The sequence below is a fragment of the Xenopus laevis genome, chromosome 4S (genome assembly GCF_017654675.1).
Source record: "Xenopus laevis strain J_2021 chromosome 4S, Xenopus_laevis_v10.1, whole genome shotgun sequence".
NCBI lineage: Eukaryota > Metazoa > Chordata > Amphibia > Anura > Pipidae > Xenopus > Xenopus laevis.
The window spans coordinates 45,816,214-45,835,184 of NC_054378.1; the positions used below are offsets into that span (position 1 = coordinate 45,816,214).

General features: G+C 37.1%; 1 protein-coding gene across 1 annotated transcript in view; it reads right to left on the reverse strand.

Annotated features, from left to right (window-relative positions):
• The window catches only part of LOC121403683 (estradiol 17-beta-dehydrogenase 2-like), a 61,200-nt gene that overhangs the window by 5,460 nt on the left and 36,769 nt on the right, over positions 1-18,971 (reverse strand). The window contains exons 3-4 of the mRNA XM_041591493.1: positions 4,959-5,172; positions 2,352-2,537 (exon numbers count right to left, since the gene is read on the reverse strand). Coding sequence (XP_041447427.1) covers positions 2,352-2,537; positions 4,959-5,172 — 400 coding nt within the window. The remainder of the gene's footprint in view (positions 1-2,351; positions 2,538-4,958; positions 5,173-18,971) is intronic.

Genomic DNA, 18,971 nt, shown 5'->3' on the forward strand with positions numbered 1-18,971 from the left:
TAACCGTATGATTAATGGCGCAGAACAAAAGTTGTGGCTCCACAAGCTTCAATCATTTTGTTCAGTTTAAAGGAAAAGTAACATCCAAAAATGAAAAGTGTTTTAAAATAATGAAAATATATGTACTACTGGCCTGCATTGTTAAAACGTGTGTGTTTGCTTCAGAAACATTGCTATTGTGTACTGTATATACAGTCATATGAAAATGTTTGGGAACCCCTCTCAGCCTGCATAATAATGTACTCCACTTTTAACAAAAAAAGATAACAGTGGTATGTCTTTCATTTCCCAGGAACATCTGAGTACAGGGGTGTTTGCTGAACAAAGATTTTTAGTGAAGCAGTATTCAACTGTATGAAATTAAATCAAATGTGAAAAACTGGCTGTGCAAGAATTTGGGTACCCTGGTAATTTTGCTAATTAGAATGCATGTAACTGCTCAATAATGATAACTGACAACACCAAATTGGTTGGATTAGCTTGTTAAGCCTTGAACTTCATAGGCAGGTGTGTCCAATCATGAGAAAAGGTTTTTTTAAGGTGACCAATTGCAAGTTGTGCTTCTGTTTGACTCTCCTCAAGAGTGACAGCATGGGATCCTCAAAGCAACTCTCAAAAGATCTGAAAACAAAGATTGTTCAGTATCATGGTTTAGGGGAAGGCTACAAAAAGATATCTCAGAGGTTTAAACTGTCACTTTCAACTGTAAGGAATGTAATCAGGAAATGGAAGGCCAAAGGCAGAGTTGATGTAAAACGCCACTCATCAAAGGCTATAGGAGGTGTCTAGAGGCTGTTACATTTGCAAAAGGAGGCCCAACTAAGTATTGATATATAATATCTCTGTTGGGGTGCCCAAATTTATGCGCCTGTCTAATTTTGTTATGATGCATATTGCATATTTTCTGTTAATCCAATAAACTTTACGTCACTGCTGAAATACTACTGTTTCCATAAGGCATGTTATATATTAAAAGGAAGTTGCTACTTTGAAAGCTCAGCCAATCATAAACAAAACTCCGAAGAATTAAGAGGAGTTCCCAAACTTTTTTATATGACTGTACTATAAGGGGCTTTTCGTCCTTGAAATATAAATTGTGTTTATCTGGTGAAAGGTTTTACAAATTCTGCATTAAACTGAACATATACAGTATGGAATTAGTGCATTTGAGAGACAAAAAGCTTTTGAAATCAGAAATATTTTATGTGTATACAAAATATCCATGATATATTTCTCTATATGATAAAACTTATTTAATATTTCTGGAAATACCCCCAAAAAAATGCAGATCTAGGAAGGATTTCTGTGAAAGAAATTCTTGCCTAACTGCATGAAACTCATTCTGCTCCAAACCTCCCACAAGCTTTAAAACAACAAGAGAAAAACATAACTTGTACTTTTTAGCAAAATGTCTTACATTTGTTGTATCTCATTTATAATTGAGTTATTTATGCATGTTAATTTTAAATCACATACAGAACTCATTAAATCATCAAAATGCTAATTACCTGGCCACAGCGAGTACATTTAGACACATTAATGAGTATATTCATTAATGGCAAATATGCAGTTCTTCCTTTAAAAACTCTGATACATCCTTTTATGATTTTATACGTTACTAACTTTGTCCAAACACTGCTGTGATTACTACCCTAGAGAACTAAGCTCCAAAATAAGGCTGCAGCTGTGTGTTTGATTTGAATATGCTGTCAGTCTTTTCTCTCCCACTGAACGTCATATCAGTAGAAAAACAATCCAATTTTTTTTTTAAATTTGACAATAGAGTGCCATATATGTCTCTTGTGTCCCCAATTCTACCACAACTATTTACAGTATATAGGCACAGGCCAGTTCCTGGGTAACAAAGCTTATTCATATTATATATGTATATATATATATACAAGATTGAAGTATTTTTTTTTATGATTTTACTGGGCCTGACAATTTTGTGCCATTTTGAGTTTTAAGTAAAAGAGTTTGCTCACATTTTAAAATGCAAGTTAGAAAAAAACACATTCACAGGTGTATAGGCGAATGAATTGAAATTCACGGCCAGCACCATAAGCAATGTTCATTGAGTTGCTGCCCCAACACTAGCCCCACACAATTTTAGCATTAAAGGATATTTGCGTAGATCTAGGAATATAACCCAGCATCTCTGCTCTGTGCATTGATATATAGCTATCAGTTAGAACAACAGCAATTGCTTTCCACTGAGTACAATATTGGAAACATTATAACAATGGATCAGTTTCAGAAGCCCATTGTCAACCTAAGGCTAAGAAATATGGCAAAGAGTGTTAGCAGAATCCGGCAGTGAAGTGTGTTTGTCATCGGCTTATAAATCTTACGTCCCATGCTGGAAATACTAACTAGCCTTCCCTTGGCTATCCGCAGCAATGGAACAAATGCTTTTGTAACCTGAACTGCACCAATGAAATGTACATCCATGCATTGCTTATATACACTGAAAGGAATTATTTCTCCATCAGCCACGTAACCAAGCAGCCCAGCATTGTGCACAACACCCCACGGTCCTGCAAAACACACAAATGTATGGATTAATCTATTTAACAATGTGTATATATACCACATTACTGAGGAATGGTATGAAGCATGATAAGCAGTGGGAAAAGCCAAGTAATGTGATAGTTAAGCCTAAAGATACAGAGATACTTATTCATAAGAACTGTATGTGATTGCAGCTTACAAGTGGAGTAACCATATACTATAGATATGTGTTTTAGTACTAGAATAGGCAATGTTCACTGGAGTCGTTTGTTGGACTTTTGAAAAAAAAAATTAGATTTTGTTTTTTGGTGAAAAAAACTCGAATCGAAATTCGATTTGAGTTTGCAGCTCGATCCTATTCATCCGTTTTTTTTTTAAATAAATTTTGATTGGTCGTTATTTTCTAATTTTGAGTTTATGGGAGTTGATGGGAGTTTTTGGGGCAAATTCACTAACCTACGAAAATTTGCCGGTGACGGCTTCGCTCACAGCGCAACACTTCGCCAGTCGTAGATTCGCCAGGACAACGCTAATTCACTAAAATCCAAAGTTGCGTCCAGGGTGCTGAACGCTGGTGAAGTTGCGCTAGCGTTTACTGTGCCAATCGAAGTGAAGTTGTGCTAGCATTGCCTAATTTGCATATGGCGGGAAGTTAAAGTTGAATGGACGTATAAGTTGCAGCAAATACATTACACTACAGAAGCCCAGGAAACCATAATAAAATAAAATAAAGTTGTTATAATGCCCTACACATGAGCCCAGTGTATAGTTTATGGGCGATATGTCAGGAAATGTAGGGGGGAAGCCGGGTACCCCCCCAAAAAATTTACGCTCTTTTTCAGCCTATCACCCTGAAAAAAGGAAAAGACGCTTGTGTTTTTTGGGACTTAGAAAAATTTTCAACTATTTTTTAGGAACTCCTATCTACTCTATTGCACTTTGCCTGGTCTGAGGTGGTGAAGGCAAGTATGGTGCAAGAGGTAACGTTCAGTAAAATCCGCATCTTAGTGAATTTGTGTAGTTACGTCCATTCGCCAGAGCGCAAATTCACCTGGCGTTAAGGAGTGAAGTACCACTAGAGTCTATCTCCTTCTCTAGCGAAGTTACTCCAGCAACCGTTAGTAAATCAGCGAAGTTCCAAAATGACATCACGCTGGCGAATTTTTTGCCAGCGTTAATCACTTTGCCCTTTAGTAAATTTGCCCCTTTGAATGCAAGTCTCCTATTCTTTGTAATGGTGGTGTGCCAATTCACCCATTTCCTACAAAAAGTTAGTAGCACCTGATGTACACCATGTTACAACCAGAATTGTTTATCAGCATAAAATAACACAGCAAATACCATTCATTTGAAAAATTCTAAAACAATAGAAGAATGTATGCTGATATGTGACCTGCTGGTTTACAAATATTTGCTAAATTGATGAGCAAATTACTGTGATGTAAATAATCAAACAGAAAAAAACTCTAAGCGTATTTTATGTCTATGTATTATTCCTTGAGCATAACAAAGCATCAGGAACCAATTATCTCCCGGACATGTGACTGGTCTCTTATCAAATGATTAACATGGTGATGAGCACAACATAACACATCTGTTGGGCACTTGCCGGTAATAGAGGTGAATGTCCTATTGATGTGTTATTTTTATCGAGTATTGAATCATTTAGGGGCACATTTACCTGGCGTCGAAGTAAAATCCTTCAACTTCGAATATCGAAGTCGAAGGATTTTGCGATATTCCTACAATCGAACGATCTAAGGAATAATCAGTCGATCGAAAGATTAAATCCTTCGAATCGACTTCGAAGGATTTTAATCCATCAAAGGATATTCCTGTGATCAGGAAATTGTTAGGAAGCCCATGGGGACCTTGCCCATAGGCTAACATTGGCCTTGGTAGGTTTTAGGTGGCGAACTAGGGGGTCGAAGAATTTTTTAAAGAGACAGTACTTCGACTATCGAATGGTTGCATAGTCGAACGATTTTTAGTTCGAATCGTTCGATTCGAAGTCGAAGGTCGTAGTTGAAGGTCGAAGTAGCCCATTCAATGGTCGAAGTAGCCATATTCGACCATTCGAAATTTGAACTTTTTTCCTCTATTCCTTCACTTGAACTAAGTAAATGGACCCCTTACTGTGCAAATATAGAATCCGGTTGATTTTCACCAGAACTGCCACTGTTCAATAAAAGATCACTAAACTGTTGTAGATGTTACAAATAATAAAAAATCTTTTTATTATATTTTCTTACAGTTCATATATTTACACATTTTTTTAACTGGGAGGCAATGACAAATGTAATTGACTTATTCTGGCATTAGCCAGCAATTTCCAATGCACTATTTTATGTAACAAACTTACCATTTTGATTCATTACAAATAAAGATGTTTGCCAAATGCAGATCCAGCTAGTTTGAATTGGTCTTTGGAAGTAAAACAGGATTACCTGCATTCTGCACATAACTGCTGATTTCCTTGTAGGCCTCCCTTATCTCCTCTGAATTGGTGATATTAAGTTGAATTAGGCAAAGATGTGATGAATAAACCCTTTTCAATTCTTTAGCACCAGGCCCTTTCTTATCCAGCTCACCAGCAAAGACATGAACACCCAGTTCATCCAGGTGCTTAGCTAGTGCATGTCCAAACCCAGAATCAGACCCCTAAACAATGAGAAATAAAAGCACAAAAATCAAATCTAACCAAAGTAAACATGACCTCAGGATAAGTTAGAAACCATATACTGCCACGATAACATTTCTGCAAGAAAAAAAGGATTATACAAGAAAAAACTGATTGAATAAAAGTGAAAATATTTGCAACGTCATAGCCTGTAGTAAATTTTAATTGAGTTTCCTAAACTAAAATCTTTGAGATTCTTCAGTCCAAAACCTGTGATTCTACAGAAGTCAATAGGAGGTGTACTTTCAACTTTCAATGTTTTTTTTTTACAATTTTTAAAAAATTAATAGATCAATGCAATTTATGTTGCAATTCACGAATGCCATGAAAGTTATCAAAAGATCCAAATATTTATCCAAGTTTTCAGAAAGTCTAAGTGACTAAAAAAAAAAGTCCAATAGGATCAGTGCAGCTCCCATTGACTTCTATGGGACCTTGGCTACATATTAGAGTTTTTCATGGTTTTTACACTTAAAAAATCAAAATTTTTTAGAATCCACTCTACCTAGTACACAATCTCCAATGGCCACTTCCCATCAGCAAACCAATTGCTGGACAGTTGGAGCAGCACCGCAAATCAGTTGTATTTAAAATGCCTTTACTGCACACTTAGGGTATTACAGCAATGTTTCAGGCAACATTAAAGCAACGTTTCAGGTCATGTGGCCTTTTATCAAGCTTGAAATGTTGTTGTAATTACAGGGGGCTGATTTACTACGGTTCAAATGGTAAATTCTAATTTTTTAATAGTTTTTTTGGTCAAAGCTCACAATTTTGAGTTTTTAACCATCAACTCGAATTCGAATGTGGGATTTATCACACCTCGACCATGTAAACAGCTCTAATTCGATACTTCGCAGCTTTGAACCGGCCTTGTTCATGTAGTAGTCAATGGCAGAGTTCTGTTGAACCATTTGGAGATGTTAATAGCTTTCCTGACATTCAAGTTTTCTTTTTGAAGGGAAACTCACTTTGAAGTCGATTCGAATTTTTCTGGTGGTTCCTATTCGATAGAATTTTAGAATTTCGAGTTTTTTCATAAATAACCTGAGTACATTCGAGTTTATTGGGGCAGATTTATCAAAGGTCGAGGTGAGTTTGAATCGAAAAAATTCAAACATTCGAATATCGAAATATATCATGTACTGTCTCTTTAAAACTTCGACGTTGACCATTCGCCATCAAAAACCTGCCGAATTGCTGTTTTAGCCTATGGGGTACCTCCTAGAACCCATCTGAAGTGAATTAGTTTTTTGTGGAAAAACGTTGAATCGGATTCGATTGAATGCACCCATTCCTTCGATTCGTACTATTCGAATTAGGCAAAATACGGACATATTCGACCCAAAAAAACTTCGACTTAATTTCGGTTGGTCTTTTTGAATTTGAATTTCTACGTTTTTTCAATTCGAGATTCGACCCTTGATTAATATGCCCCTTAATGAGAACGAGCAGCTTTCTGGCAGATGTATTTAGCCTGCCCCACATATACTGTATCCATCAGGCAGGTTAGAAATTCCATGACGTAAGTCCCATTATAATTCAATAGTTTGGCCTGAAGAAAATGCATTAGATGAGCTGGCTTTGGCCCAGGACATTGGTGGCAAAATCAGGCAAAGATCTACTGAGTTAATCTTGCCCAAGGAACTGATCTTTACATGTATACGAAGCTTAAGGCAGGCACACTCTCCCACTGGCTGTGCCCTGGTATCTACTTTACATGAATTTTACAATTTCTTAGGTTCCTTTCTCTTATAAAAGTATATTACCTCTTGCCTTAAGCTTGCAAAATGAACTGGCACTATAACTTTAATTTGTGTTTCACATTGCTCATATTGTGCTCATTTTGATATACACAGTATTTTAACTATACATCAACCTATATATTGATGCCCTGAGACTTATCTAGAGGCACACCTCTGTCCCTTTCCTTTCCCAAAGTCACCAACCAAGCTACCTTTATTTGTACTTCTCCAAAGTGATTTGCAAAGAGCAGTCAGATCACAGATTGTTACTTAACATAGTAACATAGTAACATAGTAAGTAAGGTTGAAAAAAGACACATGTCCATCAAGTTCAACCTTTTTTTTTTTTTTTTTTTGTTTATTAACTAACTATCTGCCAGTTGATCCAGAGGAAGGCAAAAAACCCATCTGAAACCTCTCCAATTTGCCTTAGAGGGGGAAAAATTCCTTCCTGACTCCAAAATGGCAATCAGACTAGTCCCTGGATCAACTTGGACTATGAGCTATTTCCCATAACCCTGTATTCCCTTACTTGCTAAAAAGCCATCCAACCCCTTCTTAAATCTATCTAATGTATCAGCCTGTACAACTGATTCAGGGAGAGAATTCCACATCTTCACAGCTCACTGTAAAAAACCCCTTCCGAATATTTAGGCAGAACCTCTTTTCTTCTAATCGGAATGGGTGACCTCGTGTCAGCTGGAAAGACCTACTGGTAAATAAAGCATTAGAGAGATTGTTATATGATCCCCTTATATATTTATACATAGTCATCATATCACCCCTTAAGCGCCTCTTCTCCAGCGTGAACATCCCCAATTTGGCCAGTCTTTCCTCATAGCTAAGATTTTCAATACCTTTTACCAGCTTAGTTGCCCTTCTCTGTACCCTCTCTAATACAATAATGTCCTGTTTGAGTGATGGAGACCAAAACTGTACGGCATATTCTAGATGGGGCCTTACAAGTGCTCTATACAGTGGAAGAATGACCCCCTCCTCCCGTGACTCTATGCCCCTTTTAATACAGCTCAAGACCTTATTTGCCCTTGATGCTGCTGACTGGCATTGCTTGCTACAGCCAAGTTTATCATCTACAAGGACTCCAAGGTCCTTTTCCATAATGGATTTGCCTAGTGCAGTCCCATTAAGGGTATAAGTGGCTTGGATATTTTTACATCCCAGGTGCATGACTTTACATTTATCAACATTGAATCTCATTTGCCACTTAGCTGCCCAGATTGCCAGTTTGTCAAGATCCTGTTGCAAGGATGCCACATCCTGGATGGAATTAATTGGGCTGGATAATTTTGTGTCATCTGCAAACACTGATACATTACTTACAACACCCTCCCCTAAGTCATTAATGAACAAGTTAAATAAAAGTGGACCCAATACTGAGCCCTGGGGGACCCCACTAAGAACCTTACTCCAAGTAGAGAATGTCCCATTAACAACCACCCTCTGTACCCGATCCTGTAGCCAGTTTCCTATCCACGTGCAAACGACTTCATTAAGCCCAACAGACCTTAGTTAAGAAAGCAGTCGTTTGTGGGGCACAGTATCAAACGCTTTGGCAAAATCCAAATAGATCACATCTACTGCCCCCCCCACTATCCAGAATCTTACTTACCACATCATAAAATGCAATCAAATTCGTCTGACATGACCTATCCTTCATAAAGCCATGCTGATTGTTGCTCATAATGCCATTCATTAGGACAAAATTTTGTATGTGATCCCTTCTACAAGCCTTCAAATAATTTGCCCACCACAGATGTCAAGCTTACTGGCCTATAATTGCCAGGCTGAGATCGTAATCCCTTTTTAAATATTGGAATAACATCAGCTTTTCTCCAATCCATAGGCACCATACCAGATGACAGTGAATCTGAGAAAATCAGAAATAAGGGCTGGTCTAAAACTGAACTAAGCTCTCTTAGAACCCGGGGGTGTATGCCATCAGGCCCTGGAGCCTTGTTTACATTAATTTGTATTAAAGCTTTTTGAATCATATCCTGAGTCAGCCACTGACTAGATTGAGCTGAACCATTCGTGCAGTTATTAAGTGAGCCTGTGAACCCAGACTCCTCTATTGTATACACTGAAGAAAAGAACTGATTTAACACATTTGCCTTATCTGTATCTGTTACAACCATACTGGTACCATTATTTAATGGAGCAACACAACCTGCATCTTTTTACTATTAATATATTTAAAAAACTTTTTAGGGTTAATTTTCACCTCCACCGCAATTAACTCTTCATTTCTTTTCTTAGCCTTCCGGATTGCTGATTTACAACATTTATTACAGTGTTTATATTCATTAAATGCAGCTTCTGTCCCTACAGATTTGTAGTTTTTAAATGCCTTTCTCTTCTTTCCCATTAACATCTTTACCTCTGTATTAAGCCACACAGGATGATTCTTAGAGCTTCTACGTTTAGTCCTTAAGGGAATAAATTGAGAACAGTAATGATTTAATATCATTTTAAAGGACAACCATTTCTGTTCTGTGTTTTTAGCTGAAAACCTAATGCCCCAATCAATGCTCTGTAGGGCAGCCCTCAAGGCACTAAAATTAGCTTTGGCAAAATTCATGGTTTTTGTTGCCCCAGTATATTTTTGTTTTTTGCACCAGACATTAAAAGATATAACATTATGGTCACTATTACCCAGGGGTTCAATGACTTGCACATTTGCTATAAGTTCTGGGTCATTTGAGATCACTAAATCAAGAATAGCATTTTTTCTAGTAGGCTCCTCAACAACCTGTGCTAAAAAATTGTCGTGCAATAAGTTTATAAACTTGTTCCCATTAACTGATCTAGCAGTACCGTTGCTCCAGTCAATATCTGGGTAATTAAAATCCCCCAAATGGTAATGTGCAAAGTGCACATTTTTGGCCAATTGCATTTGTTTAACCCACAATGCAGTGTTTTTCCATAATCCCACCATAATTGCTGTCACGAGGGGAGATGTGGCTGATGCCATTGAAGTGGGTGCATTCAAATAAGCACAAGCTGCACTTGCAGGTCAACGCAAAATGGCCACAGCTTTGCTGAAATCCTGCATTGTGGAAGTGCAAGGAGCAGATTTAGAAGCAAGTACAGGTATAGGATCCCTTATCCGGAAACCCGATATCCAGAAAGCTCCAAATTATAGAATGGCTGTCTCCCATAGACTCCATTTTATCCAAATAATCCAAATTTTTAAAAATGATTTCCTTTCTCTCTGTAATAATAAAACAGTACAGTAGTTGATCCCAACTAAGATATAATTAATCCTTATTGGAAGCAAAAACAGCCTATTTGGGTTGATTTAATGTTTAAATTAATTTCCAGTAGACTTAAGGCATGAAGACCCAAATTACAGAAAGATCCATTATCCAGAAAACCCCAGGTCCTGAACATTCTGGATAACAGGTCCCATACTTGTACATTTAATGAATGGGATTTTGTGCACAATGGCTGTGGGGAAAACAATTTTGAGTAAAAACCAAGTTGTTACTCATTAATGACCCCTTGTAAGTGCGTCTCAGCATTAGATGTTGAAGCTTTATATTATACCGGATACAGCTATAAAAAAAACATCTCGTAAAACGGCACTGAAATTTCCATTATGATTATAAAACACCAGTAACAGTAACTGGTCATAAGTCAATGTATAGATATGAGGAACAAAGTTCATGGCACATACTGAGGATCAAAGATCATAAGCACAAAGTAGGAACTATAAAGCAGTAAGAACTATAAACCAGACACAGAAACAGGCACATAGGAACTATAAACTAGATGCAGAAACAGACACAACAAGGCAGCACAGCCAAAAATGACTATGAATAAAGAATATGCTGTGACTATAAAGAACAACACTAAACTTGTTACACAAACAGATCACATAAATCCGCCTCCGAAATCCAACATAAAAGCTTTCATAAAATATTAAACTCTAAGGGTTGGATTGTTCATTGTTAAGAAGTGCTGAGCACTAACACCCATTGAAGATGAATGTCTTGACTGCTTAAAGCAATCCTTACAAACTCCTGGGAACTCTTTGCCCTAAAATGTTACAGAATGTGTCGTTTACTCTATATAAACTCCCTCCTATAATTAGAAACAGCCTGTGTTTTATATACTATCATAGGTAATGCACAGCAACCATTCAGATAGTTTCTTTAATTATATTATTTATTGTAGACTGGTCAAAACTCTAACTGGTATTTGGTTGATATGGGCAACTGCACTGGACCTGAGAACCGCAGCTATATATGCAATCGAGTTCCATTTTCCTTCCCAGTAACATCCAAAGTAAAGTAAAATAAAAATGTGTGCTGTACACATAACTTGTGGACTAAAGCACAATATATGCTGGGTATGTGCAATAAACACCTCAATGGATTACCACTATATGTAGAAAAGCTAGGTTACATTCCTCCTTAGCTTGTAATCTCTGCTGGACCAGGAATAAATATCAAAGCTGAACATTATTTGTAAAGTTTTGTGTAATATGGGGGCACAATATAATTTAAAATAATTTATTGAAAGCTGAAGGCATTATTCCATCATATGACATAGTATAGCACAGCACACTTTTGCTTGCAACTTGCAGGAACTTTCTAATAAGGGCTAAAGACATTTAACAATTCATAATGGGGACAATTTTTTTCTTAACAACATCTGCACTCATTTAAATCTTTTTCTTATTTTTCAAAGCAATACATGTTTCCCATGCTTGAAGGAATAAATATGTATTCAGAAGTAATTATTGTGCTTGTATTTTTTAATTTGAAACAATTTGGGTCTGAGCAAACCTATAGCTCTCATTTTAATTGTCGGTAAATGTTACGGTGTTCCGTAATGAAAAGCAGTTGCCCGGATATTAAATGGGATGGAATCTGGAAAAATATTGTTTTATAAGCCAGACACAAATGTAGAAAAAAAGTTGGAGAGCAACATAAGCATGCAAAATGTTCCCAGGATGCCAAATATGGCCTGTGATTGGCTCTCTGTAGCCCCTATGTGGACTGGCAGCCTACAGGTGGCTCTGTTTGGCAGCGCATCTGTTTTTTATACAACTAAAGTTTTCCTTTAAATCAGGAATTAAAAAATAATCATCTGCTTTGAGACCATTGTGAGTAACATGTTGCTCACGAGCCACTTGTTGGAGATCACCAGTATAAAAGCATTGGGATCTATCCGTTCAGCTGCAAGGAAACTGCACATCTTTCGATTATCTGACATTTTTAAGTGTTCATAAATATTGTGCCCGTAAAGGTGAAGAAGCGTCAACCATGCCTCATATACCCTTGCTTGTCTTTAAATCCTTCCTTCTGAATTACAAGAGAGAGACAATTTCACTTCCAGATTGTGATGCCAATGCCTCACTTAAAATGAGCTGGTTGCTAAATGATGTAGTTCATCTTTACTTTATCTTCTAAACTTTCCCATATATATAATTCCTATTGATTGATGTATTTAAACAACCCAATTAATGCTTGTACTTTTACACCACTGCCCCAGTGCACTGCAGTATATCATCAGGTTGCACTTTAAGATGTGCATCATCAATACAGTTCTACAGAGCCTGATTGAAATAAAGTTACATAAATATACAGATAATTTCTCAGGTTTTGCATTTTAATTGAGTATCTTTAGATTCGCCTTGAACTCAGTGCACTCTATATGGCAGCGGAAATCTATATGTTTAGACTGTCAAACAGCACTGAGCGTAGATGACAGCCAGCAGATTGCTGGTTCACAAAAGGAGCCTAGGGCTACAGAGCAGCCTGCACTGACAGTATTTCTTCCTCAGCACAGGTGGATTAATTATAGGCTCAGGCATTTTCATTAATTGTTCTTAAACAAGCATGATCTATTAATGGTAACCAAGAGCTGGAACTGCCTAATCCTTTTCTAACATACTGTCAGTGCCACATCCAGGCAACAGGGAAAAGAAATAAACATACATGCTGCCCTCTACAGTAGAGCCAAGGGAAATGTTCTTAATAACAATCATATTGCAGATCTACATTTTGGCACTGGAATTTTTGCTACGTATCCTAACATTCTAGTGCAATGACCCCTGTGGTGTATGTGATTTTTCGTCAGAAAATTGCAGGCCTGCGTTCTTCTATCCAAAGACAATCAGTTAAAGGAAACATTAACCTTTCATAGAAATATTTCTCCACCCACATCCATGGATTAATGCTTGAAGCTGGAATAGAGGCATGCAAATAAAGCCTATTATGAATTAGAATTATTAATGCAAGTGCTCTTGCAATTGAGAAGTAATAACTGCCATGAGGTTAAGCCTGTGGTTTGAATTTCCTATTAAAACACGCTATTTGATAGAGCTCTTCTAACTAATTAAGATGAGCTGTGCCATGTTAGGAACAGGAGCTACATCCTTTTGATGTTTTGAATTAAAAACTTCACTGTTAAATCGCTTCTAAAATGCTTCTGCGACTGCAAAAACTGGTGAGGAAGTTGTACAGCGACACATTGTAGGGCTGTTTCTTTATCAACATGGAATGGCCAATAGAAAAAGGAAAGGAATGGTGGCAGTTTATCTTGCCCACCAATTGTAATGGGCAAACTTGTGGGCCTAATTTTACAGCAGTCACAGGATGCCATGTAATTAAACGTTGTTCCCCTTCATACAACTAGTTGTTTTCAGATAGAGCACCAGAAATAACGACTTTTTCCAATTACTTTCTATTTTCTATGTGTGACCATTTCTCAAATATTGAAGTGTAAAGTGTAATTTTTCACCTTCTAAAGCAGCTCTGGGAGGGGGGTCGCCGACCCTGTATACTGTTCTAAATTGATAATTTAGTTGATACATTTCTTATCTTTGTCCCTGCTGAGTAGTCATGTGAGGGCCAACCTTGCACTCCTCTTTGCCACCTAAAACCTGCCAAGAAGCAGGTTTTAGAAACCTTGTAACCTTGCCTTTTGGGCAGGGCCCTCTTTAACCCTTGTATCGGTTGTTGGTTGTGTTTATATGTAAATCTGTATGTATGCACTTGTTTATTGACTTGAAATCAGAGAGAACAACAGAACCTTTAGGGGCACCAACTGAAAGGTGATGGGATGAAAACTGTATCTTAGCAAATGATACACTAACTAAATTGTAGAAGGGATAGGACAATAACTGATCTAGAGCACATCCACAGATCACAACTGAAGATTGTCTGCCAGTGTGTGGCTCAAAATGTGTAAAGCAGTTGAAAGATCAAACAATGAGTACATCATGGACCTTCTCTCCTTGGTAAAATGTGTGTCATTTGTGAGTATTGTCAAATCAGCTCCAGTTGAGTGTCCACAGCAAAATCCAAGCAAATGGTTGTCAGTCTTTCCCTAAATAGAATGAAGCTTCATAATGTGTATTTATCTTTATAGGATCCACCAGTTTAGGAAAATGGTTTACATTTAGGTTGGGATTCAAAGTTCAGTAAAACCTATGTATGTGGAGCATACTATTAGATTTAAATCGGGTTTATATTGGAGAGAATGTGCAGTTTTTATGGAATGTTGTCTTATTATACGTGTCTTTTAATGTATTCATTATAGTTCACAGCAACTGAGTTATCAATTTACTCTTATCCCAACAAGACCTCAAATTCAGCACTCAAAGGATAAGAAATGAGAACAAAATAGCGAGAAGTTGTAAAGGCATATGGTAAATGACACATTGTTGGGGGGAATAAAGAAAGAAACCACTTCCTCTGTAGAAGCAGAAGAGAAAGATTTTAGGCAGAGCAGGGATTTAAACTTCTGAAATCCACATTCAGATTTAAACTTCTGAAATCAAAATCAACAACATTATTCAGACACCCATTGACTTTAAAGCCGGCATCAAAATTGGTGCGAGTGACTTTTCGGATGTGCGTCACAAATTTTTCGGGAGAAATTCACCCATCACTAGTGATGAATATTCAAGAATAGGTACAAGACCTGTTATCCAGAAAGCTCTGGACTTGAGGTTTTCCGGATAACGGATCTTTCCGTAATATGGATCTTCATACCTCAAGTCTACTAGAAAATCATTTAAACATTAAATAAACCCAATGGGCTACTTGCTTCCAATAAGGATTAATTATATCTAATTTTTGTACAGGGCACTGTTTAATTATTACAGAGAAAAAGGAAATAATTTTAAAAGTCGATTATTTGGATATGAAATAGAGTCTTTAAGAGACAGCATTTCCATAATTCTGAACTTTCTGGATAACGGGTTTCCGGATAAATGGATCCCATTCCTGTATAAAGAAAATTTCACATGAATAAATATAGCAGTTGAATAAAACAGACCGAAGCCATGTTTGTGGATTTTAAAGTGTGGTTATACCTTTCCTTCTTCATTTTTCACTAAAAAAATAATACTGTATTAGGTAACTATTGCATTTCCTCCAAACAGCGAATCAAATGCAGCAAACACTTCCAACTAGGCAGACAATATGGGATCATTTCAGTGGGAAGTGCTTTTGGCTTGCGCATATTTTAACTGCATCCAACTTCCTTTCAACATGTTTTTCATAGGGCCTGTGACAGTGGATGGCAGAACTCCAGCAAAAGAGCCATATTAAAGTGTCTTTTGAATTAGACTGAATTGTGCCATTGAGTAGAATACCAGTCATCTATCCCATATAAATCCCCATAATGGACTGTGTGCAGCTATTGCCAGTCACACTTTTGCATGACCTCATTGTCTCTGTTCAATATATAAATGCAGCGTTATACTTCATCTTAAATGTTATAATTAATATCTAGCATCAGTAAAAAAAATTATTTCATGAACATCATTTACAATGTACTAATAGTTCACTTACAATAAATATTCATAAAAACTCTCTCCACAATTGAGTTGCTCTTTTGCATTGAAGTGTTTATAAGTCATTCACATCAGTCTCAGCCCCAGTGATGCTTTCAGTCTAAGATTCCTATTACATTTACACCAGCAGTGCCCATAATGTAAAGTCTACTTTTGGTCATGACTTCCCATTATGATCTACATCCATAAAAGCTGTGTTAGCATTCTGTTCCATGGAAAATATTACTTAATGGGATACTGTCATGGGAAAACATGTTTTTTCCAAAACACATCAGTTAATAGTGCTGCTCCAGCAAAATTCTGCATTGAAATCCATCTCTCAAGAGAGCAAACAGATTTTTTTATATTTAATTTTCAAATCTGACATGGGGCTAGACATTTTGTCAGTTTCCCAGCTGCCCCAGTCATGTGACTTGTGCCTGCACTTTAGGATGGAACTACTTCTGGCAGGCTGTTATTTCTCCTACTTAATGTAGCTGAATCAGTCTCAGTGGGACTTGGCTTTTACTATTAAGTGCTGTTCTTAGATCTACTAGGTAGCTGTTATCTTGTGTTAGGGAGCTGCTATCTGGTTACCTTCCCATTGTTCTTTTGTTTGGCTGCTGGGGGGGTGATATCACTCCAATTTGCAGTACAGCAGTAAAGAGTGATTGAAGTTTATCAGAGCACAAGTCACATGACTGGGGCAGCTGGGAAATTGACAATATGTCTAGCCCCATGTCAGATTTCAAAATTGAATATAACAAAATCTGTTTGCTGTTTTGAAAAATGGATTCAGTGCAGAATTCTGCTGAAACAGCACTATTAACTGATGTGTTTTGAAAAAAGAGAATGTATATTGCTATATTTAGCAAACAACTATTTTTTATGTAACCTTAACATAATAAATATCCGAATGAAAAGCATGAAACAGGAGAGGGATTTAGACAAACTGTTCTCAGTGGCTTGAGATCTACAGATCACCAGCTAAAGGTCTACTGGTATATCCCAATCTACCTTTTGTGCACCCCAGATTTACACTATACCTTAGGGTCAATATCATCCGTAGCTAATTAACCTGCCTGCATGTTTTTGGTGTGTGGGAGAAAAGCGGACTACGCAGTGGAACAACAAGCAGACACAGGGAGCACATATAGGTGTAAAGGGCCTGCAGGTAGAAACAGTTGCGGTAGAGGCAAAAATGGAGATCATAACTATTTACAAACCTAACAATTCTAAAAACAGACCCTTTCTTAGATGATTTTGTACAAAGAGGTTGCCTTTTTGTTTCCAGAAGGCCCAGAACTCTAAGAAATGTGTTATCTCCCTGTAGAATAGGGAATGCACAGAAACATACATGGTTGGAATATAAGGGTTCCTTCAGATGTGGAGCAAATAGGTGTATTACTTGCAATTTTATTACTATAAGTGATGCCTTTACGTCCCACACTACTGGTAAAAAATACAAAGTGAACCAATACATAAATTGTAATACCCACCATGTTTACTTTATTACATGTCAAAAATGTGGCATACAATACGTGGGTCAAACAAGCAGGACTCTAAAAGAGAGAGCAAGAAGAATAAAATGGACACAAAGGTAGCCACACATTTCTTAGACTGTGTCAGTGGCAATCTCGATTTCTTCTCTATTCAGGGTAGTCAAAGAATACTACCAGATCAGAGAGGAGGGGATCGTACTAAGAAACTATTATACCTGGAAAGAAAATGGATTTTAGTTCTGGCCACTGGATTCCCCATGGGTTTAAATAGCGAGTATGATCTATCCTGTTATTTCTGAGCTCACCTGTACAGTTCCTGTCTTCAGTATATTTCTAAACTTTCTCCTTTGCCTATTTCAAATGTGCACACTGTATTAGCATATTGTTTTATATTACACTTATTTTTTTGTATGTCTATTAATTGTGTTATAGGAGCAAAGTGTAGTTTTAGAAGCTCCTTAATACCATTTAGAGACATCCTCTTTTAAAACTTCAACTGTAGTTTTCTAGCTCAGGCACTCCATCCTGAATTGTTTCTATAAGTACTTTAAATTTATATCCTATTTCTAAGTGTTTTATGTAGATTCATTTTATCCTAATTTAATATATATATATATATATATATATATATATATATATATATATATATATATATATATATATACATGTATATATACAATTTTTTACACCATTGCACTTTTGATGTATTAATATGGCACAGTGTCACTTTAAATGTAGATGAGGTGTACCAATATGTTATCAATTTATATTCAGTTAAGGTGTACCAACATGGCGCCTAAAAAAAAAGAGCAAAGGGTGTACACTTGATCGACACCCACTGAAACTGAATAATGATTGGTGCATCTGGGAAAAGCTTTTTGATTGGTTGATATGTTAATTTAAGTATTGTTTTTGATTGGTGCACATTTGTTTAAATAGTTGAGGCATGGCTCTGTTAAGATAGCCTATGATTAAGGGGCCCATTTACTTAGCTCGAGTGAAGGAATAGAAAAAAAAAAACTTTGAATTTCGAATGGTTTTTTTGGCTACATCGACCATAGAATTGGCTACTTCGACCTTCGACTATGACTTTGACTTCGAATTTAAAAAAAACTTCGAGCCCCTACTTCGCCACCTGAAACCTACCGAACCTCAATGTTAGTTTATGGGGAAGGTCCCCATAGGCTTTCTAAGGTTTTGGTCGTTGAAAAATCGTTAGATAGATTGATTAAAAGGATTTAATCGTTCGATCGAACGACTTTTCGTTCGATCAAACTAATTGCGGTAAATCCTTCGACTTCGATATTCGAAGTTGAAGGATTTACATTCGGCAGTCGAATATCGAGGGTTAATTAACCCTCGATATTCGACCCTATGTAAATCTGCCCCTATGTGTTTGTAACACGAAATGCGTAAGGCTGTGGACACAAACTATTTTTCACTTTAAACTAATTGCCTGGTGGAAGTTTGCCTTCATTGAGTGCCTGCTACAAAGAATTTTCCATTTGTCCGCTCCCCATGCTGAGGGCTCAGGGTGGTGCACCTGGGCCACTTCCTTAATGTGGGGAGTAATCATTTTCTACTTGAAGACCCTAACCTCAGACTTATTATTCACAAGGATAAGCCTAGAGAGACGTCTATGGTTCAGCCAGGAGGACTGGAACACTGGCTAGTCTTTGCATGGCCCCTGTTTCTCAGCAAAATAGGTACTATCACAGAAA